Source organism: Citrus sinensis, chromosome 7 (genome assembly GCF_022201045.2).
Source record: "Citrus sinensis cultivar Valencia sweet orange chromosome 7, DVS_A1.0, whole genome shotgun sequence".
NCBI lineage: Eukaryota > Viridiplantae > Streptophyta > Magnoliopsida > Sapindales > Rutaceae > Citrus > Citrus sinensis.
The window spans coordinates 1,936,071-1,957,266 of NC_068562.1; the positions used below are offsets into that span (position 1 = coordinate 1,936,071).

A 21,196-nucleotide genomic window follows, 5' to 3' on the forward strand; every position below is an offset into this window, starting at 1 on the left:
TGATTACATTAGTTATTAAAAACCTCTTTACGCACGTCATTTGTTTTAATTATTTTATATTTTCACGTGATCTATAAATTTATGCTAAATTAATTTATATAAAAATTAATTACTTCATCATTACTCAAACTCTTTTTGTTTATTGTTAAATCACAAGCTCTAAAGGGGACAGCAAACTTCATGGATTAGCTACGGACTTAAATTTCTAAAAGATTTTTCAGCTAGATGACTTTGTTTTTTTTTTTTTTTAATTTTCATTAGTCCAAGGTAATCGATAGAAAAATAAACTATATAAACTCTCCGGATTTTTTACTTCTTATAATCAATGGAAAAAAGGACTATATAAACTTTTCAGATTTTTACTTCTTATAACTTAAATAAATCAGCCTACGTTTTAAAACAGCAGTTAATTTCCTAAGTGGTATCTCAATAGTCAATACTTCTTATCCTTTAGAGTTCATGTAGTGCTGACAATTTATTAGATGATCAATTTTCATAATTTATTAAGTTATTTATTATTTTTACACTATCTAATAATGTGATCCTGCTATGTTATCTGACTTAAATTGTAATAGTCGGATAATTTTTGAAACACTAAGGAGCATTACTTAACATTTAATGAAATTATATTAATTTGTGTGTATATACTGTAGGGGTGGGCATATTGGGTTTCGGTTCGGGTTGTTCGGGTTTCGGTTCGGGTTTCAATCCGATTTGATTGGAGAATTGAATCCAATCGGGATGAAAAATGCCAACCCGAACTGAACCGAACCGAATTTAATTTGGTTCTGTTTGGTTTGGGTTCGTAATTTGGATTGGATTGGGTTGGTAATTTGGGTTAGAATGAGTTGAAATAATTTAATCCACAAATCCTATCAAAAACCACTTAAAATTCAAAAATCTCAAATCATTAACAACATTTCAACAAGTCTTTTTAAAATTACTAAAACATAAAACATATAGTCAGAGTTTTTTTTATTTAATACATAAATACATATATATATATATGTATATATATATATATATATATATATATTATTTTAAAAGCCAAAACTTAAAAAAAAATTCATCTTGTTCGGGTTAAACCCAAATTTTAACCCAAATAAGTTGATAGTTTGAATCCGTTCGGGTTACACAGGTTAACCCAAGCTGAACGTTCACCCAAAATATCAGGTTCGGTTTAATTTAGGTTAACCCGATCCGAACGTTCATCCCTAGTATATTGTATTCCATTCAACTTGATATCGCGAGCTTCTCAAAAAAAAAAAAAAAAAACTTGATATTGACGAGCCCAATTTAGGCCGAGGCTATAACACACGGTTTTAAATATTAGGCCCAAAAGTTTTGCAGTTAAATTTTGAGTTGATTTTTTGCATGTCCTTAGGTATTAGTGAAACTAAACCGTAGGGACAATTTTGATGCCTCAAATAAAGCCGAAGCTCCTATAATCGAAGGTTATTGTACATGGTTTTGGACTTAAACTAGAATAGGTGTTGGCGAAACTAAATCATAGGGGAAAAAAAAGTCAATTTGAAAGTCCAAAATAATTTTTACAAAGTTTCAAAAATTAAAAAAAAATCCCAAAAAATTAGAATAACTTGTCAAATTAATGTGAAACCAGTGGCGGATCTAGAAGAATAATTTACCGGGGGCTAAATTAGATAATAGTAAAATATAAAAAATTAAAATTTTGAATATATAAAATATTTGTTAATACATTTATAATTATTCTCTACGAAATTTCATATTTTAAAAATATTATGCAATAGACTTGTCATCAATATTATTAAATTTATTATTTTCTATATAAACAACCAAACTACCATTTATCTCATCCAATTCCAAAGATGATTATTCATGAGTTTCATTACTGAAAACGTTCTCTTTACTATTATTATAGAAAATGTAAGAATTAATCTTATTTTTTAGAATAGAAAATATTTTGGGTGGAGGGCTATCATTATTTTTAATTAAAATATAGGTTTTTATAATTCTTAAAAGTTAAAGTTTAAATTTTATGGGGTTTATAATTTATAGTGACTATTTTAATAAATTTAATAAGGGATAATTAGAAAATAAAAATATTTTTCTCTTTTATTTTTACAATTGTTTTTTTGGCCAGTGGGAGCTTGAGCCCCCACTGGTCACATGCTGGATCCGCCCCTGTGTGAAACTATAGGAAAATACTTTTTATGCCTCTAATAGGATTTCAGTTGAAAAAGCCTTGGTAAAATAATGTTGAAGCCCTAGTTTATGCCTAGAACAGAAGGGTACAAAATGGTTTTAGGCCTAAACTAATTAAAGAAGTTTTACAATTGAATTTTGAGCTGATTTTTTGCATGCACATAAGTATTGGTTAAATATAACTATATGAAAAAAAAAAGTAAACAAAAGTCAATTTAGAGACCCAAGATAACTTCTACAGAATTTTTTAATATTTTTTAAAAAATAAAAGAACTTTTTGGGTTGATGTAAAACTCTAATGGATGCCTTCTTATGCTCAAATAAGGTTTTGTTAGAAAAAAAAAAACTAAGAAAATAAAGCCGAAGCTCCTCTGGGCCAGAGTTGAAGGCTATAACACATGGTTTTATGCCTAAACCAGGCCTGAGAGCTTTGCGATTGAATTTCGAATTAGCTTTTGTAGGCATATAGATATTAGTGAACTAAGCTATAGAAAAAAAAATGGAAGTCAATTCCAATATCCAAAATAATTTTTACGAATTTTCAAATATTTTTATAAAATAAGAGAACTTGTTAGATTGATCTGAAATTCCAGGGAAACTTTCTTATGACCCAAATAGAGTTTCAGTAGAAAAAACTATAGGAAAATAAAGCCGAAGTTCCCGAACCTAGTTAAGCTCATTATCAAAGACTAGCACATAGTTTTGGAATTAAACTAGGTCTAAGAACTTTGTTGTTGAATCTCAAGCTTCTTTAAAAAAAAAAAAAACACACACACACACACACACGTAGGTATTAGTGAAATTAAACTATAGAAAAAAAAATGAAAGTCTATTTCGATACTTGAAATAACTTCTAAGATTTTTTTAAAATAAAAAATTCAAAATATTAAGAGAACTTATTGGATTAATGTGAAACTATAGGGAAGGTCTTCTTATGCTTCAAGTAAAAAGCCCTGAGAAAATAAAGCTAAAGCTTCCTAACCTAGTTTAAGCTCAGAATCGAAGGTTATAGCGCATCATTTTAGACCTAAACAGGGGTCAAGAGCTTTGTGGCTGAATTTTAAGCTTTTTTTTTTAACATAAGAAAAAAATGATGATTCTCGAAATAATTGAAAAATTTTCTAAAAAATTATGAGAACTTGTCGGATTAATTTGAAACTTTTGAGAAAGCCTTCTTATGCTCAAAATAGAGTTTTGGTAAAAAAACAGTCCTAGGAAAATAAAGCCCAAGCTTCTGGACCCAATTTAGGCACAAAAAGCACACAGTTTTAGGCATAAGCCAGGCACATGGATCTTGCGGTTGAATTTTGAGTTTCTTTTTAGATGTATGTGGATGTAGTAATATATTTACTCTCAAGTATAAATTGTATGAACTGTTATTTACAACTTCATCATATAGACGACATCTTGTAAATTTTAAAAATTTGTATGACATGTCGTTTACAATTTTTAACATTTAAATAAAGTGTTTTAAAACTGTCATATCAAAGTATACAATGTATGACCAGTCATTTATAACTTTATTGTTGGAAACATCTACAAAATTGTATAATACGCTGTAATTTATATTTTTAGCGTATAGAAGACGTATCATATTATTAACTAATTAAATTATTTAATTTAATTTCATCAAATAGAAAAAGATTGAAGAACTGAGGGGAAAAATATTTAAAGAAAGACTATTAGTAGAATAATAATTAGGTTGCAAATGAAAGAAGGGTTATTTTAGGTTTTTGCAGGGTGTATAAAGTGAAAGTTTTACTTTTAAAATTTACACTTGATGAGTTTGTTAAGTAAATAAGTGTAAAGAGACAAAATTATAGGTTAAAAATAATCCTATTATTTTGTACTTAATGTAACAATTTATGTGAGCGCATTTAGTTAAAGGATTATGATAGCTTTTTTTTTTCTTATGTTGAGCACTAAATCAATGATCAATATTTATTTTGAGTTTTTTTTATTTCTCTCACCTGACAATTATTAATTTAGCGCTCAGCAAAAACTCAACTCAACATTGAATCTTTATCTTATCTTTAGTTAAGAGAATATAATTTATTTAACTAAAAAAAATGTATCCTTTAACTTATAACTATTGAGATGATAAATTTCTATCAAATGGTTTTTTTTTTTCAATAGATTGATTGCTCATGAGTTTCAGGATGAAAGATCAATATCAATAAATCCCATCAAAATAAAAAACGGAATATTATTTATGCTACAATATCAATATAGCACACAAAATGTTAATTCTATTTATAATAAGACTTTATAATTTCTATCACAATAATATTTTATCAGCGGCAAAATATCATTTCTCATAATTATTAATTATTTCCTTCCAATGGGATAGGTAACCATGCCCTCAAAAACCATCTCAACATTATTACTATAATTTTTCTTGATTTAACTACGAAAACAACAATTTAGATTTGATATTTTTCTTGCTATTGTTAGAAACATAAAAGCCGTAATTACGTCAATATAATATGAGTTCATAATTTTTTTTTTTTTTAAAGAAGTTGATTTCATTTCGTCAAACACTAATTTCATCTCATTTTTTGTAACAAGTTGTTAGCTCACACAAGCGAAGCAAAGAAACCAACCCAATTGAAACAAGTAAATTCAAATCCATCGAAGTACAACGACAACACAAACATCGAGAACAAACTTTCAATTAACAAGTGTCAAAGCTCAGAAAGCCAAATGTACACCGTTCAGCGAGTTGAGTCAGAGACACAAATCGGAACCCTAAAATGCCGAGACTGGTAAAGCTTTCAATATCGTTGAGCCTCTCAAACTCTAGTAAAAAGGAAGGGGAGGGGAAGAGAAGGGATGGGGAAGCACTCGGCGACCGGGTGGTGGGTCCCACTGACGAAGCGGTGGATATTGGCCCTGCTTATCATGCTGTCCATCTCGACAGCGATTGCTTTCTTCATTAGAGCTGCCTTGGATCCCTGCGATCGTCATCTGGAAGTTTCCGACAAGAAGCGAGTTCAATCACAATCAGTTCCGCGTATCGCGACCAAATCGAGTCCCCTCAGTTTCATGAAGTCCAAGCTCGTTCTCTTGGTCTCACACGAACTCTCTCTTTCTGGTATATATATATATATATATATTTTATTTTACTAGTCAGTTCAGTCGTGCTGGTTGCATTAGTGCTGTGGTTTGTTCAATTGAAGTAATTGTTAATTAAGGAGAAGATGTATTAAGGGATATGCATTAATTATCATCTGACTCTTTAGCAACACAAGATTTTAAGATGAGTTAAGGCTCTGCGGTATTTGTAGTTCGGAGTACAAAAGACACTTTTTTGGGTCTTCCTATCATGTTGAGTTCAATTTTTGCTTAAATTAGGAAAATACAATGCTTGTATTCCTGCTATTCAGACCATTATATTTGGATCCTTATTTTTTGTTAATTGTGTGGCTGTATAGAATGTAATTCATATAATCTTTAGTGTTCATTAACAAATGCTGGTCTGCCGGAGCCTTAGTTCTTGAAAGGGAAATAATTTGTGCTACAGATGAGCTGATATTAACGGTTAGAATGATGAATATAAAACCTGGTAGTTGTAGCAACCTGCGGCTGTCCCTGTATTCTGCTTATGTTGTACATTAGCATAGTTTGGCTTGTGTTATGTAGTATTAGCTTTCTAGAATGTGCCTCCCAAGGATTGACTATATTATGCATGCATGAAGGACCCTAGACTACTACCGTGGTAGCTCATGTCATTTAAAGCTTTTCGTTTGTCCTTATCATTATTCGTTATCCTTGCATGACACGAGCGAGTGAATTATCTGGCAGGTATTGATGTATAAAACAGCATTTTTTTTTTCCAAATGTAAGCTGGTGGTTCATTTCCTTCCATTTAGTTGTAATATGATGGAAATGACAACTCAGCACAAACGTGTTTGGTTGGGAGAGGGGTGATTGGCCAGTTGATCTTAACTCTTGAATTTTCTTTTCTTTCACTATAAAAGAATATGTGGCTGAATATTTTTTTTATTAATTAGAAATTATGGCCGAATATTTATTTCATCTAATTGATTATATGAATTCTTTAATAATTGCTTTATATATTTATCATTCTACATGTAAGGTATTTAAGTATAGTTCTACCCCCCCTCCCGATTTGTTTTTATTTCTAATTTTTTTTAATTGTTGGCATACTTCTTCTCTGTAACATTTCTCAGGTGGTCCATTGCTGCTGATGGAGCTAGCATTTCTATTAAGGGGTGTTGGTACTAAGGTTAATTGGATCACTATCCAGAAGCCATCTGAAGAAGATGAAGTCGTATACAGTTTGGAGCATAAGATGTGGGACAGAGGAGTACAGGTTATAAGATCTCTGGATTATAGGACCTGAATGTATATCATCTTGTGTCGTGTTCAACACCTGCATTTGCTGGCTTTTCACCTTTTAGGATTTTACTTTGCTACTATCTGTATTTTCTTCCATTATCAAGTGGTTCATGATAATTTGTTTTCGTTGAATGCTTGGGTGCCTATTCTCATTTCCAATGCTAATGCAAAAGTGAACAGTTTGTTGTATTTGGACTATTGTATTTACTTTGAGCAATTTTCCCATGCATTCTCAATTTCTCATTAATATTTTTGAAACGGTAAGAACTAGAAAATATTGTAAAATTCTGTTATCTCATTGATCACATGCGTAAATCCCCCTTCTAAAGTGGGCTGTGATTTTCCAAAAGAGACCATCTTGCTAAGGTATAGACCATGGTCCCTTAGCCTGCTAGTTTAAGTATAATCTATGTATCTTTAAAATAAGAAAAATTATTAATGAGGATAGAAATGAGGATCTTAGATTTGAGCCCATATATGATGGGATCTGCTGACAGTCTGGTGTTCATGAGAGATTGAAATGATTTAAAATTCTTTACCTGGCTTCTAATTATGACTTTTTTTTCTTTGTTAGGTAATTTCTGCTAAAGGTCAAGAAACTATAAACACAGCTCTTAAAGCAGATTTGATTGTCTTGAACACTGCAGTTGCTGGCAAATGGCTGGATGCTGTTCTCAAGGAAGATGTTCCTCGTGTTCTACCAAATGTATTGTGGTGGATCCACGAAATGCGAGGGCATTACTTCAAATTGGACTATGTTAAGCACCTTCCTTTGGTTGCTGGTGCTATGATTGATTCACATGTGACAGCAGAATACTGGAAGAATAGGACTCGAGAGCGTTTAAGGTAAACTTCTAAAGTTTTCACAATTGCTTTTTATTATTCTTATTATTATTATTATTATAGCTCAGTTCTCAGTTAGTCCATAAGATAAATTTTTATTTTGCTTCCTTTTAAGACATTTCCAAACTATTGACTCATAAACTTGAATTTAGGTTAGGTTCGGGAGTAACGAATTTCCTTGCCTAAAAATATTAAGACATGGCATCTTGGATACTTGGTCACACCCTGTGCTTGGACTGCATTCAATAGAATAACAAGACTAAGGCTATATATTTATATTGTACTTATGCCCTGCCTACATGCTTCATTCATAATCTATTCCAACATTATGTTTCAATGTAGGAATCAGCTCTTGAATATCATATACTGGTCAGAAATCTATAGTTCATCTGAAACAAATGATTGACAAGTTCGGCGGACTATACTTTTGGTCAGAAATTATAATCTAAAATGGACAGAACTGAATCACATTGTTTACTCAAATATTGGATTGTCATTCTCAACGTTTACTCTCTGCAGGATTAAAATGCCTGATACCTATGTTGTTCACCTTGGAAATAGCAAGGAACTTATGGAAGTTGCTGAGGACAATGTAGCAAAGAGGGTCCTGCGTGAACATGTGCGGGAGTCTCTTGGAGTGCGAAATGAAGATTTACTCTTTGCCATAATAAATAGTATGAATTTCTTGCTGATAAGATCTTGTGTTGCAAATTTTCTGACTGCATCTGCTTTTATTTAGATCAAGTTACTTCTTTGCTTAGGTTACTTCAGTCTGATTAAGTTTAAAAAAGGTTGCTACCACTGCAGGGCATCGGTTGTATTGATTACTGTGTGCTTCTCGGTTTTGCCCGACTAAAAAGAAACGCTAAGAACCTTTTGTTCTATTCTTTTGTTCACTTTTTGGTTCTGATTTGTTCTCTCCATTCTCATTGAAGAGCCCACCTTGCCCCATCATCTTCCCTTCTGTCCATACAAGAAACTGAAAGAGAAATTGGGAAAACTTCTTCCGAGTCTGCTGTTAGGTAAATGCTATTGTTTAATTTATATTTCAAGTGTACTGAAGTACTATTTAACTTCAGGTGTTTCACGTGGAAAGGGGCAGGATCTGTTTCTTCGCTCATTCTATGAGAGCTTGGAATTGATCAAAGGAAAAAAGCTAGAAGTGCCTTCAGTGCATGCAGTGATTATAGGAAGTGACATGAATGCTCAAACCAAGTTTGAGTCAGAATTACGGAACTATGTGATGCAGAAGAAAATTCAAGATCGTGTTCATTTTGTAAATAAAACTCTGACCGTGGCCCCTTATCTAGCAGCAATCGATGTTCTTGTGCAGAATTCCCAGGTAGTTTTTGTTCATGCCTGCAAAGTTATTATTTATTCCACCCAGAAATTATTGGTATGTTTAGATAAACGTGCTCAAAGTTGTGATTTCTTTATATACTTTCATTGCCATGCTAGGAAGCAAAGGGCCTGTGTTATATATTTGAAAATCATATTACCTGAGAAGAATTGGAAGGAATTAGCCAATGATGTGAACATGCAAGCACACCATGACTGTGTCTGATTAGCAGACTTTATTTTTCAAACAAAGGAAAAATGAAAGAGATATGGTTGTTAGTTCCATCAGGGTTGAACATTTCATGGTGGAATTCTGAATTTAGGCCACAGGATAGTTCATGTCAGCAAAATAGATGAAAAGGACCTAGGATTTCGAGTTTCTCCCGTTAGGCTCACCGAAATTCATCTAAAGTTTCTTATCAATCTGTTGTCCCTCTGGTTTTTGTACTGTTGTAATCATTATTGTTATTATTTTTCCGTTTTCCCTTGTGGACATGTAATTTTCCACAAAAGGATTAACTGAATGGAAAAGTTCTGATAAATCTGCTTCCTGTTTTTACTCCATGCAGGCTTGGGGAGAGTGCTTTGGGAGGATAACCATCGAAGCCATGGCATTTCAGTTACCTGTACTGGTATTAAGTGAACTTCACCCTTCTATTTGGTAATGTTTTCAGCATTCAAGCCGGAATTGATACTATTTGTTAACTTAGCTCCAAAAATGTCTATATCAGGGAACTGCAGCTGGAGGCACCACAGAGATTGTAGTAAATGGGACAACCGGGTTGTTACATCCCGTTGGGAAAGAAGGGATTACTCCTCTTGCAAAAAACATTGTGAAGCTAGCTACACACGTTGAGAGGAGGCTTACAATGGGAAAGAGAGGCTATGAGAGGGTCAAAGAAATCTTTCAAGAGCACCACATGGCAGAGAGAATAGCTGTAGTACTGAAAGAAGTGTTGAAGAAGTCCAAGAGCCACTTATATTAGTTCAGCTGGGGGCTGTGATGGCTGAAATGGTTGTATAGACTAAATTCAGAGCTTAGTTTTCTGGAATGTAGTGACATTTTTTTATTAATGGATGGATGTATGGGTGTTGTTTCCTAGCCTTAACCGAAACTCCTGTAAATTATCTACATACTGAGGCATTCATCTTAGTGGCCTTTTTCGTATAGTTCTAATCAGCGAAATTTTTTTTCATAGATTGTAGACAAATTTATGGTTAACAACAGTCTTACATATGGTTTCATGGAGCGAGCAAACTTTAAAAGTTGAAAGCAGTATCATTTTTCAATTTTCAGTGATGTATTATGATATTGGTGGCATCTGCGGTATCTCTCATTCCTGGCAAACGAGATTGGGATGTCCTAAGGCTAGACTTCAAATATCATCACCTCATATTACAGCCAGTAACACAACCAAACTAAGCTTTATGCCATTAGATAACTCAATTCTTATTTGAACAAGCATGCATCAACTTTATGCCATTAGATAACTCTTATTTTAACAAGCAATCATCACTTCTCTAAAAAGTAATTGACAAAGAAGCAACCTTCTTACTCTTCAACTGAAAATCAGAAACACAAGGTTAAGGCAGCTTGGGTTGTTAAGGAGAAAGATCTTTCCCTGATTTTGCCTGATTCAAGTTGTTGGGTTTGGTGAACCAAGTTGTGTACAGGAATTGCTTGTGAGGGCCCACATGGTTGCAGATGAGCCTGAGCTTTTGTCTCTCCCTCATCCATCTCAACACGATCTTCATGTGGCTTTTGCCCGTCAATCCACTCACTCCAGCTTGCTGAAAATGTAAAACAACAAGGTTTAGTATTATGATAAGTGATCACTGTCAGATCGATTGTATTGATTATAAATTATAGATGAAACAGTTGAAATTGAGTTTAATAGAAATACGCACCTGGACGCGTTCCCAAGTTTCAGCAACAGTGAGAGGACCGTGTTCCTTGACGATGTCAAATATAACCCTGGTAATTGTCTGAGTTTGCTCCGGTGGAGCTTTGAGCTCTATGGGCTTCATCTTCGGTTTCGGCTTCGTCGACAAATATCTCACAAACATTTTTGCGTTCAAAATATTGCTCAAACCACAACAAGAGTACACAACTACCATTCCAGTAAATGTATTTTATACACTCTCAAACGCACCGTTTTGATTTCTGTTATAACGTCACGCCGCCATTATTTTTTAACAGCCATACCTTTCCCGCCTGGACGCTGCGTCAATGGTAAGTCTGACACGCACGTTCTCTACGGCGAGTTCTCTGGGTTATATTCCGAAACAGTTTACTCAACAGCTAAAACCTAGTGAAACTTTCGAGTTATTGTCTGAACTTCAACGACAAAAGAGACTTCTAGAGACACAATTGATATCCACACTCGATGGCTGCAACGACCTTCTTCAAATCAAACAAGTACACGCTCACATTCTCCGCAGAGGCCTTGACCAGTCCTGCTATGTCCTCACGAAGGTCATTCGCACGCTTACTAAAATTAATGTCCCCATGGATTCCTTCCCTCGTCTAGTTTTTGAACAGGTGAAATACAAAAACCCGTTTCTTTGGACTGCTCTTATTCGTGGGTATATTTTACAAGGGCACTTAAAAGACTCGATTTCATTGTATTGCTCTATGAGAAGAGAAGGTATTGGCCCTGTTTCTTTTACCTTGTCCGCACTGTTTAAAGCTTGTACCGAGGTTCTTGATGTGAGTTTGGGTCAGCAAATACATGCCCAGACGATTCTGCTTGGCGGTTTTACTTCTGATTTATATGTTGGCAATACAATGATTGGCATGTATGTGAAATGCGGGTTTTTGGGATGTAGCCGGAAGGTGTTCGATGAAATGCCTGAGAGAGACGTGGTTTCCTGGACCGAGTTGATTGTGGCGTACGCGAATAATGGGGATATGGAATCTGCTGGTGGGTTGTTTAATGAGTTGCCTTTGAAGGATAAGGTGGCCTGGACTGCTATGGTCACGGGTTATGTGCAGAATGCTAAGCCTCGAGAGGCAATAGAGTACTTTGAGAGAATGCAATATGCAGGAGTTGAAACAGACTATGTCACGTTGGTTGGTGTTATTTCAGCATGTGCTCAATTGGGTGTGATTAAGTACGCTAATTGGGTTTGTGAAATAGCCGAAGGATCGGGATTCGGACCTATCAATAATGTTGTTGTCGGATCAGCTCTTATTGACATGTACTCCAAGTGCGGGAGCATAGATGATGCTTATAGAATTTTTGTGGGCATGAAGCAGAGGAATGTGTTTTCTTATAGTTCAATGATTCTTGGGTTTGCAATGCATGGTCGTGCTCATGCTGCAATACAGTTGTTTGGTGACATGGTAAAGACAGAGACAAAACCTAATGGGGTTACATTTATAGGAGTGCTTACAGCTTGTAGCCATGTGGGGCTGGTAGAACAGGGCCGAAAGTTATTCGCAAGCATGGAGAAATGTTACGGTGTTTCTCCATCTACAGATCACTACGCTTGTATGGTTGACCTTTTAGGTCGAGCTGGATGCTTGGAAGAAGCTCTGAAGATGGTTGAAAAAATGCCAGTAGAGCCCAACGGTGGGGTATGGGGAGCACTTCTTGGAGCATGTCAGATCCATCGGAATCCAGAAATTGCACAGATTGCTGCAAACCATTTATTCGAGCTGGAGCCTGATAAAATAGGAAATTACATCATCCTCTCTAACATATATGCGTCAGCTGGAATGTGGGATGATGTTTCAAGGGTTAGGAGGCTGTTGAAAATGACAGGTCTGAAAAAGAATCCTGGATACAGCTGGTTGGAAGGAGACAGAGGAGTTATTCATGAATTCCGTGCTGGTGACTTAACCCATCCAAACTCCACTGAGATTCAGCAGGCACTGGGGGATCTTCTGGATAGATTACAGGCTGATGGATACCAGCCAAATCTCCGCTCTGTGCTTTATGATGTGAGCGATGAGGAGAAGAAGCGAATACTGATGACTCATAGTGAGAAGCTAGCTTTGGCATTTGGGTTGCTGACTACAAGCCCTGGTGCCACTGTAAGGATTATGAAGAACCTGAGAATATGTGAAGATTGTCACTTGTTTATGTGTGGTGCATCTCAAGTCATAGGGAGGGAGATTGTTGTGAGAGATAACATGAGATTCCATCACTTCCAAGATGGAAAATGTTCTTGCGGTAATTACTGGTGATTAGACATTTGATTTGACTGTCCATGGAAGTCTGATCCCTGCACCATTTTAGTCCTTGCCCATCAAGAAAAGTTGGATATAATGTAGTTGTTTGCCAAAATACTCCAATGTCAATATCATGCCATGTCCCACCTTGGAGTTACTGTGAAATGGTCTCAATTTCTGTGAACTGCCATTTGCTCGAGCTAATTTTGATCCGTGAAGAACTTAAGAAAATGAGTCCTGCACACTCCCCACAAAGCAAGACTGCCCTCTCAAGGAGATTTGGCCTTAAATGAGCGTGTTGCTAAAGGATGTGGTTCTTAATGCCAGTGCTGAGATCCTGCCGTGCTTTTTTAACAGATGTGATTTATTTGTAACTCGTCAAGCACATAAATTTATCACCGTCTACCCTTGAGAGGATACCGACTTCGGCACTGGGAAGACTGAAGTAATTCCTAAATATCGGTTTTAGCACTCAATTTGTTACCACAAAGCAGTGGGAGATGAACATTTGCAGAAGCCAGAAACAGAAGCGTACTGTTAGCCAAAGTGGAAGCATGAAATCATTCTAATGTTAAATTTTTCATGTCTGATGTCTTTCGTATCTATTTTAGATTTTCATGTCTAATGCCTTTTGGGTTCAGAGTAGTGCTACGTATGTCGCTTGATGTAGTTTCATGCCACTCAATTCATTCGAGTCATTTGGCCAATAACAAAAGTTGATCCGAGTGAAAATAGATAGAACGCAGAAGTCCGCTCAATTTGAGACAGAAAATGGACATTCGCATGCATCATCTGCGCATCACGCACAGATTTGAGTATTGTCCGAGATGAAATATAATTTCTCTACGCTTTTGCAAATGTTAGAAATTTGAAGTACTCTTCATCTTGGTTGTGACAATTTCTGCTCTATTATCATGTTTGTGGCAACCCTCATGAGATAATCAGGAAGTATGGACTCGTGCCACATAGCAATGCCAAGGAAATTGCTTTCATTAGTACCGCTTATGATTAAAATGTTGTCAACGTCGGAAAGGGTACCGGTATCATACTAATGGCTTTTGTTTCATCCGTGATGCCAAAGGCAAATTTCTATTTCTCAACGTCGGATTGTTAAAAGATGTTTTGTCTTAAATTGGTTGAATGTTTAACCAAATTTCTATTACTGAGGTTTAACCAATTTCTCACATTTTGATGCTGAGTTCTTTACTTCTTTTTGTTTTTTCACCATATTATCAAAATCCCCAATAACAGATACTCGTTATGAGAGATGTCCTCCGCTGTTTCTCCTCCAGTACGTCATTTAAATTGAAACGAAAGAGCATACCGACAAGCCGTCCGTTGGCATGTCTTATAAGCTGTAAGAATCAGGATACTATCTAGTTTCAGAAATGAAAGTTTGTAATACGAATAAGCAGGCTTAAGGTGCGGTGTAGTGTGGAAAATCGATAAAAAAACGTTTAGCAAAAGAACTCTTATTAATTAGTTCAATATATATATATGACAAAATACAATAGAAAGCTGTATTAATACACAAAACTAAAGGAACAGCCCACCCACTAGTACAAATAGCTTGACAGCTTGTTGTATGTGTTACATAATACTATCCCAAGATGCATAACTAGTAAAAAGAGATGGACATATATAAAACTACGAGAGAGTCCCTATGTTACAATTAATGTAACATACACACTCAACAACAACCACACAAATAATAGGCCCACATCATTTGTATGGTTGTTGTTGAGTGTGTATGTTACATTAATTGTAATGTAGCATTTGCCAAACTACGAATATTATGGACATATTACAAAAGCACTCGTGTAAAATATAGCAAATAATAAAAAGCACTAGTATATATAGTATTGTATGTGTCGTCGACGAAAGACAAGTACAGGCAGGTAGTCTAGTGACGGTGTCCAGGAAGATTGTCTTTGATCTTCTCCATCATTCCTTTCTTCTCGTGGTGGCGCATCTGCCCCTCCCCGGTAACACTATAACCACTAGGAGTGGTGGTTGCAGCAGCGGATGATGATCTTTCGTCTTTGTGTCCCAGCGGCAGCTTCTCCTTTATCTTCCCCTTCACTCCCTTCTTCTTCCTCCTCCCACCTTGCCCATCATCCTCAGACTTGCATGCACATCATTATCATATGTTCATGGAAACAGTAAATAACATAAGTACGTCCTCATGATGAATTAATGATTTTGCTTTATCATAATAAAGAGAGTAGTGTTAAGTATATCTAGAGATCAGGTTCACGTAGATGGGTATTTAATTAATTAGTGAAACAACTTACAGAGCTGGAGCTTGACGAGCTTCCAGAACGATGAAGGCCATGACCATGATGCCCTCCACCTATGCCGGTGCCGGCCGCTGGTGCGGCACCGTAACCCGTGGAATCGAACCCTCCGCCTCCAGTGTGATGAACTGGGTTCCCATACTCATCAGTACTTTTAACCACCGGGTTCCCGTACGCGTCTACTTGGCGATTTGGGTCCTCATACCCGCTTGTTTTCTGAACTGCACCGTATTGGTTCTGAAAATGTGCCATTTTGAAGCTAACCAAAATGAATAACTGAGTTAGCTATGTACATATAATAAAATAATTGCTATAGCTATAAAAATATAATTTCCAGAACTTGCAAGTGTGTCGTTTTGTGACTGAAATTTTCAATTACAATTAAAGAAGGTTACTCTCAACGGTGATGTTTTAAAGAAGGCGAGGTTGGTTCGCGTTATATAGACTATCAAAGATCAACGTGCATGTCACCTTGGTCGCTCTACACGAGCCACGTTTCAGTTCCGGCCATTGCCACATTATTGTTGAAGGTTTGCGTTGTGATGTCCGGAAGCTGACAAGTGTCTGCCGATGGTAATGTTTACATAGATTCAATGCTGACACTTCACCGCACCGCCTGCCATACATGCGTTCCTTCCCTTAGTTGGAATTCGGATTGCGTTTTGCATGCTTTATCTGAGAATTTCTGAACGAGTTGACCACGTGTGTTTAAACTTTAAAGAAAGGCATGCTGGGTTATTATTGATCCGATAATATGAGGAAATTACCTCAATTTTAATAATAGGAAAAAAATAAATACAAAATTTTCATCTGATTAAATGAAAAGAGATAAAGAGACAAAAAGAAAAAAATTACAATGTTTGATTCACGGTGCAACAAATTTTGATTACTAATTGGTTTATAGATAGGTACGAAACGCTGGAGTTTACCATTTCCACCTGACATGGTTCTCGGAAATACGAGTCAATGTTATTATTATTATTTTTAAAAATAGCAAAATCAACAGAAACGGCAACTTCAACAAAACAAACAAGCATTGATTATCGCTAGATTGAGATGGATATAAAATATAAAGAATAGAATTGCATAATATACAAACGTTGAATATAAATTCATGAATAGTAGTTGTTGGTACTGTTCACATTATTATTTGTTAGTACTGTTTATATGATACTATTTACAGAACTGTTCATATTAGCAACAGCCATAAATTCGTTGAAGTATGCGAAACAACGTCTTAAAGATCAATTCTCACTCCTCCAAAGAAGATTTTTCATTGAAAAAATGACATAAACAAAGGTTTTCACTATAAATAATTCTTGTGATTTGTCGTCATTTCTAGATATTGTGAGTTAAGAGGAAAAGATGTTGGATTGATGTGACCCAACTTTAATTTCGTGCTGTTAAATGGGTGTCAACTACAAAATGTGATTTCCTAAAGGCCCATGTCATAGCTGCAATTTGAATACCAACCATTAAAACTCCGTTTGGTATTGTAGATAAACATCTTAAACTTTGATTGTAAGTATTTAATAAACACTTATAAAAATGTAAGCGAAAATTATTTTTTTAACAATTATTTTAATATATTTTAACAATTTTATTAAAATTATTATTTAAAAATTATACTTATTATACATGATTAATTTTATATCACCACTATCATTTTTACTTTTCTAATAACTGTAAGTTGGTTAATTACGATTGTATCTTACATGCAGATTTTACCTTATTTGAAGTATATTTACTTACCTTCTCTTCCCTTTTACTTACCTTCTTCTTTAGATGCATTGAGATGCCTCTCATTAATTTGGATAACCGAGATTTACTTATTTGTTTCTAAATTTAACCACCACCAAAAAGACAAAACATTCAAAAGGATAAGCAAAACAAAAGATGTGTTTTAAGGCTAATTCAGTAATATTATAACTTTTAAAATAATTACTATTATTTATGTTGTAAATATAATCACCTGTGAAAAAATTAATTAAACATTTGGTATAATTTATTTTTAAAAGTGTTGTAAGTTTTGAAATTGTATGTTTAGTGAATTTACTGTTAAAATGTTGTAAATACAAGTAACTTAATTAAACATTATGCTGAATAAAATTTATTTACATATTTGTAAACATGTATATAAAATATTCTTTTATTATGTATATATAAAATTATCTCAATATAATTAGTAATAATCATAGTTTCTCTAAAGTTAATGATTTTATTTCTTAATTAATAAAGATTATTTTTACTATAAAAAAATTAATAAGGATAATTTTAGATTTCTATATATATATAAAATTATATTAAGTATAAAATCGATTCTCAAAATTAAATATTGAAAAGATACATACTTTTCGAAATCTGCTCCATAATGAGATAGAATGATGTTATTTTGTCAAAAGTAATTTCTAAAAAAATTTACTAAATACTAAAATTAACTTTTAATTTTTCAAAATTACTTTTCAGCCTCCAGGCACTCATCCTCAAATAAAAGTAAAGACAATTGAAGTTTGATTTCAAGGATAAATCTTTCCTCTTGAGTGAGCAGTTCAAACAATGGCACACTATCAGAGGCGCACTATAGAGGGTAGTGTAACAAAAGAGATCCCAAACTCATAAAAAGGCCATTTTCCCCAGTAAAATAGAAAAACAATGTTCATTCTTCAAGTAGCATGAATATTCTTGCTTTGCATGATAAGCATAATATCCCTTCCATTTATAAAATTGGGATTCCAAGAATATCAAAGCTAAGCCAAAGGATCATATATTTTTTTTTTTACCTCTGCAAACATGACAAATGAAAATCCTCAATTGAAGTATACGAAGGAGGAAGTGTATCCTTTGCTGACACCAGCAACTTGATCAACTCTTCTATTGGACGTTTCAACATGAAAACATCATCAGCTAGATTCTTTGTTTGCCAATCATCTAATATCCTGCAGAAAATCTCAAGTCTCTTAGACTAATTAATAGAACAGATTCTGGTATCACTCAACTGGCACATACAACACTTATTAAATAATGTTAGTAGAAAAAAAAAAAAATTCTTTCCAAAGATTTTTCTACAATAAAGGAGTTGAGTGGCAATCTTGAGCCTAAAATGAAAAGTGCAAACAGCTGGTTTATGAAAAAAGAGTGATGATACAGTCATAAATTTTTGTACAAATTTATTTTGTACAAATTAATTTGGTATTAACTCATTGGTTGAATAAAAATACAAAATAATAAAATCAAATCATATGGATCAAGAGATATATAATTCAACCAATTTAATCATGCCACCAGTTTGTACCAAAAAAAAAAAAATTGTACCAAAATTTGTAACTATATTATTACTCATAAAGAAGACTAACCTTGATTGAGATTCTGAATTACTCCCACAATCAGAAAACAGAACCTTAATAATAGGCTGTAGATCCAACTTTAGAATTGGCCCCGTAGTGCTGTCCATGCCCGAACAATAACCAGTACAGCACCAAGCATTTGGATTCAAGAGAACAATTTGTAGCATGGGAGATTTGGTTTTCAAATCCCTTACCAGAGTCCGAAATGATAATTCGTCTTTTGCACTTTCCAGAAGCTGATTCGTGAACATTCTCTCCAAAGTATATTTCCTGCCGATGATGAGAAAAGTTAGTTTACCATCCAGCAACAAAAATAAAAGTCAAGCTCTATTAAGAGGTCCTTGTCCAAAAATAGCACCGTATATGTTGGTTAGAAAATTTTACATAACGTTTGCTTACCGGAATTTGTCATCTGATCCACTGATAGGTAAACAAGTGGAAATGTAACACTTAAAGAGTCGAACCCCACCATCTATAGGGGCATCACTGGTACTAGAAGGGTATGCTCCAAGAAAAGTTAAACAGCAGGGACACAGAAATTCAATCCACTCAATATCCTTTGAGAGATTATAGGATCTAGCCATGAAAATGTTTCCGAGAAAGCCATTACGAAAAGATCTCTGATCTGCCGTGTTTCTCTCAGTTTTTTGGTACAGAGAAGAAGATTCAGACAGAGTAGGTTTACAACCTTCACCAACATGATCTTGAATTTCCTGAGTTGCATGAACACAACATCCAGGGGCAGAAGCCACATTTTCAGATGAACCAGATACCGGTAATGTGCAAAACAAGCTGTCTCCGCTAGTTTCTTTCTCATTAACATCAAATTGCTGGGTTACAATAAAGTTTTCATCCTTAGGACCCATAAAACTTAATTTTCCACTAAAATCATGCACTAGCTCATTCTGGTCATCACAGCCAGCAGTTTTTCTGTAAATAATTCCAGGATCTAGTGCAGATCCACATGTAACATCTTCAACAGTTGAGGCCAGTCCAGCCTGGCACTTTCCGCCACCAACCCGCTCAGGAAAATTGCATCCCACAAGATCATCCTTGAAAAGGGTAACAGTTGTACAATTTAACAGGCACATACTCGTTACACATGTGTAGCAATTTGCATACCTAGTTACCAACTTCTCACTTATGCCTCCAAATGAACAACAACAAGCTCCAAACCAGTTGTCAGCAGCCTCTTGCCAGTTAACAGATGGCATCTCCACAAAATTTCTACATTTATGCATTAAAGAAATTAAAAAAAAAGGAGAGAAACAAACCATCAGATTGATGTCCAATGCATAGCAAAGCTCATAAAATGGCTATACAAAAAAATTCTTACCTAATAGGTGTTTTAGTCAACTTAGTCGAGCAATTTCTGCAATAAAAATGTACACCTTCCTTCTTCAATGATAACTTCTTTATATCTAATTCATGTTGAATGTGCATAACACACATGTTAGAGCACAATGGCTGCCATGTGCTTATAGTTTATGATCTCGGAGCACAAATGACAAAACAAAAAAGAAATAAGTACAATAAATGCGAGTCACCAGAATCCATCAGCAGTGGTGTTGACAAGTGAGAGTCGGCAATTTGAGTCAATCGAAGCACGGAATCAGAGCTTGCGACAATCGGATGATCAACGGGAAGAAGCAAGACGAGCTTAACTTCAATGTGGTCAGCCAAAGCTCGGTAACTAACCGGGGACTCGGAGTCGATCAAAACTTTCGGAATGGGAACTAGCAGCGAGATTTGACTTTGCAAGTCTTGTTGCTGAACCCAGGTAATGGAAACGTGATGTTTGGGTAGATTGAGATTGACTTCGAGATTTTGACATTGGTTTGAGGTGTTTGTGTGAGTATGCGAATCGAAGACAAATAATTTGAGAGTTGGAGAGTGAGACTGAGCTTCCCACGTGAACCGCCATTTTCTAGGGTTTTTGATTGCCATGGCTTTTGTTTATATTTCTGCAAATTTGCTTCTTACCCGCGTCAATCAAAATGGGTGGTAGTCAAAGAATTGGGCTAAATAGTGGTTGTCAGGCCCAATATATCGGTCTAGTTTTCTTGGGCCTTAAAATATGTTTCTCAGCCCATTGATAATTGGACGGTGAAATTGTCATCCTCAATGCCCAAGTCTATGACCGTCATATCGCACGATGATGATCTCCCAGTATTTTTCAGATTACGGGATTATTATCGATTTGGTTAACAAGGGAAATTAATCATTTTCTGCCTTACCCTTTTGATAGGATCGTAACAGGAGCATCACACCAGCAAGCACCCACCGGTCCAAATCATACTCCAAGCTTTGGTCAACCATCCAAATCCAAGAAGCAACGACAACACACTTGACCAAGTAACCAAAAATTCTATTTTCTTTTGTCCACGTGCAGGATAATAGACGTGATGATCATTTGTTTAGTCACAAAATCCAGTAGGATCCAATATGATCAAATAATTTTTATGCACCTACTAAACTGATCAAATATTGGGATATATAGAAGTTTACGCAAGCTAAAATGTAAAACAAATAAACAAGAGAAAATTCAGTTTTGATAATCTATACATATATCTCGGTTCTAATTACTAAGTAAAAATCACTAAGATACAAACCTTTTGAACCTCATAAGTAACAATAATAGATGGCTCATA

At 35.0% G+C, this 21,196-nt stretch overlaps 5 protein-coding genes across 8 annotated transcripts; 2 read left to right on the forward strand and 3 right to left on the reverse strand.

Moving 5' to 3' along the window:
• The first annotated feature begins 4,651 nt into the window (after positions 1-4,651).
• LOC102619440 (uncharacterized) lies at positions 4,652-9,897 on the forward strand. 4 transcript variants are annotated; one of them, XM_015525579.3, is made up of 7 exons: positions 4,652-5,278; positions 6,378-6,520; positions 7,121-7,392; positions 7,909-8,063; positions 8,325-8,731; positions 9,297-9,359; positions 9,438-9,897. In XM_015525579.3, exons 1-7 carry the CDS (start codon positions 5,017-5,019, stop codon positions 9,711-9,713), a joined length of 1,578 nt encoding a protein of 525 aa, XP_015381065.1. In that variant the 5' UTR covers positions 4,652-5,016; the 3' UTR covers positions 9,714-9,897. The 4 variants fall into 4 exon arrangements, with proteins under 4 accessions (XP_015381065.1, XP_015381068.1, XP_015381070.1 ...); XM_015525582.3 differs by having other exon boundaries at positions 4,660-5,278; positions 9,459-9,897; XM_015525584.3 differs by having other exon boundaries at positions 4,662-5,278; positions 8,469-8,731.
• Positions 9,898-10,133: 236 nt separating this feature from the next.
• LOC102618280 (uncharacterized) lies at positions 10,134-10,845 on the reverse strand. The gene is made up of 2 exons (XM_006466790.4): positions 10,636-10,845; positions 10,134-10,518 (listed from the first exon to the last, which is right to left on the reverse strand). The coding sequence occupies exons 1-2, from the start codon at positions 10,843-10,845 to the stop codon at positions 10,330-10,332; spliced, it is 399 nt and encodes a 132-aa protein (XP_006466853.1). The 3' UTR covers positions 10,134-10,329.
• Positions 10,846-10,957: 112 nt separating this feature from the next.
• Positions 10,958-13,692, forward strand: LOC102618568 (pentatricopeptide repeat-containing protein At5g44230). The gene has a single exon (XM_052444187.1). It carries the CDS (start codon positions 10,958-10,960, stop codon positions 12,917-12,919), a length of 1,962 nt encoding a protein of 653 aa, XP_052300147.1. The 3' UTR covers positions 12,920-13,692.
• Positions 13,693-14,360: 668 nt separating this feature from the next.
• LOC102625012 (dehydrin Xero 1) lies at positions 14,361-15,730 on the reverse strand. Its single transcript, XM_006467089.4, has 3 exons — positions 15,581-15,730; positions 15,199-15,460; positions 14,361-15,029 (listed from the first exon to the last, which is right to left on the reverse strand). Exons 2-3 carry the CDS (start codon positions 15,451-15,453, stop codon positions 14,808-14,810), a joined length of 477 nt encoding a protein of 158 aa, XP_006467152.1. The 5' UTR covers positions 15,454-15,460; positions 15,581-15,730; the 3' UTR covers positions 14,361-14,807.
• A 2,064-nt stretch (positions 15,731-17,794) lies between these two features.
• On the reverse strand, positions 17,795-20,547 carry LOC102618002 (uncharacterized). The gene is made up of 5 exons (XM_006466789.4): positions 20,093-20,547; positions 19,882-19,966; positions 18,945-19,772; positions 18,555-18,815; positions 17,795-18,137 (listed from the first exon to the last, which is right to left on the reverse strand). Exons 1-5 carry the CDS (start codon positions 20,490-20,492, stop codon positions 17,978-17,980), a joined length of 1,734 nt encoding a protein of 577 aa, XP_006466852.1. The 5' UTR covers positions 20,493-20,547; the 3' UTR covers positions 17,795-17,977.
• Positions 20,548-21,196: the final 649 nt, after the last annotated feature.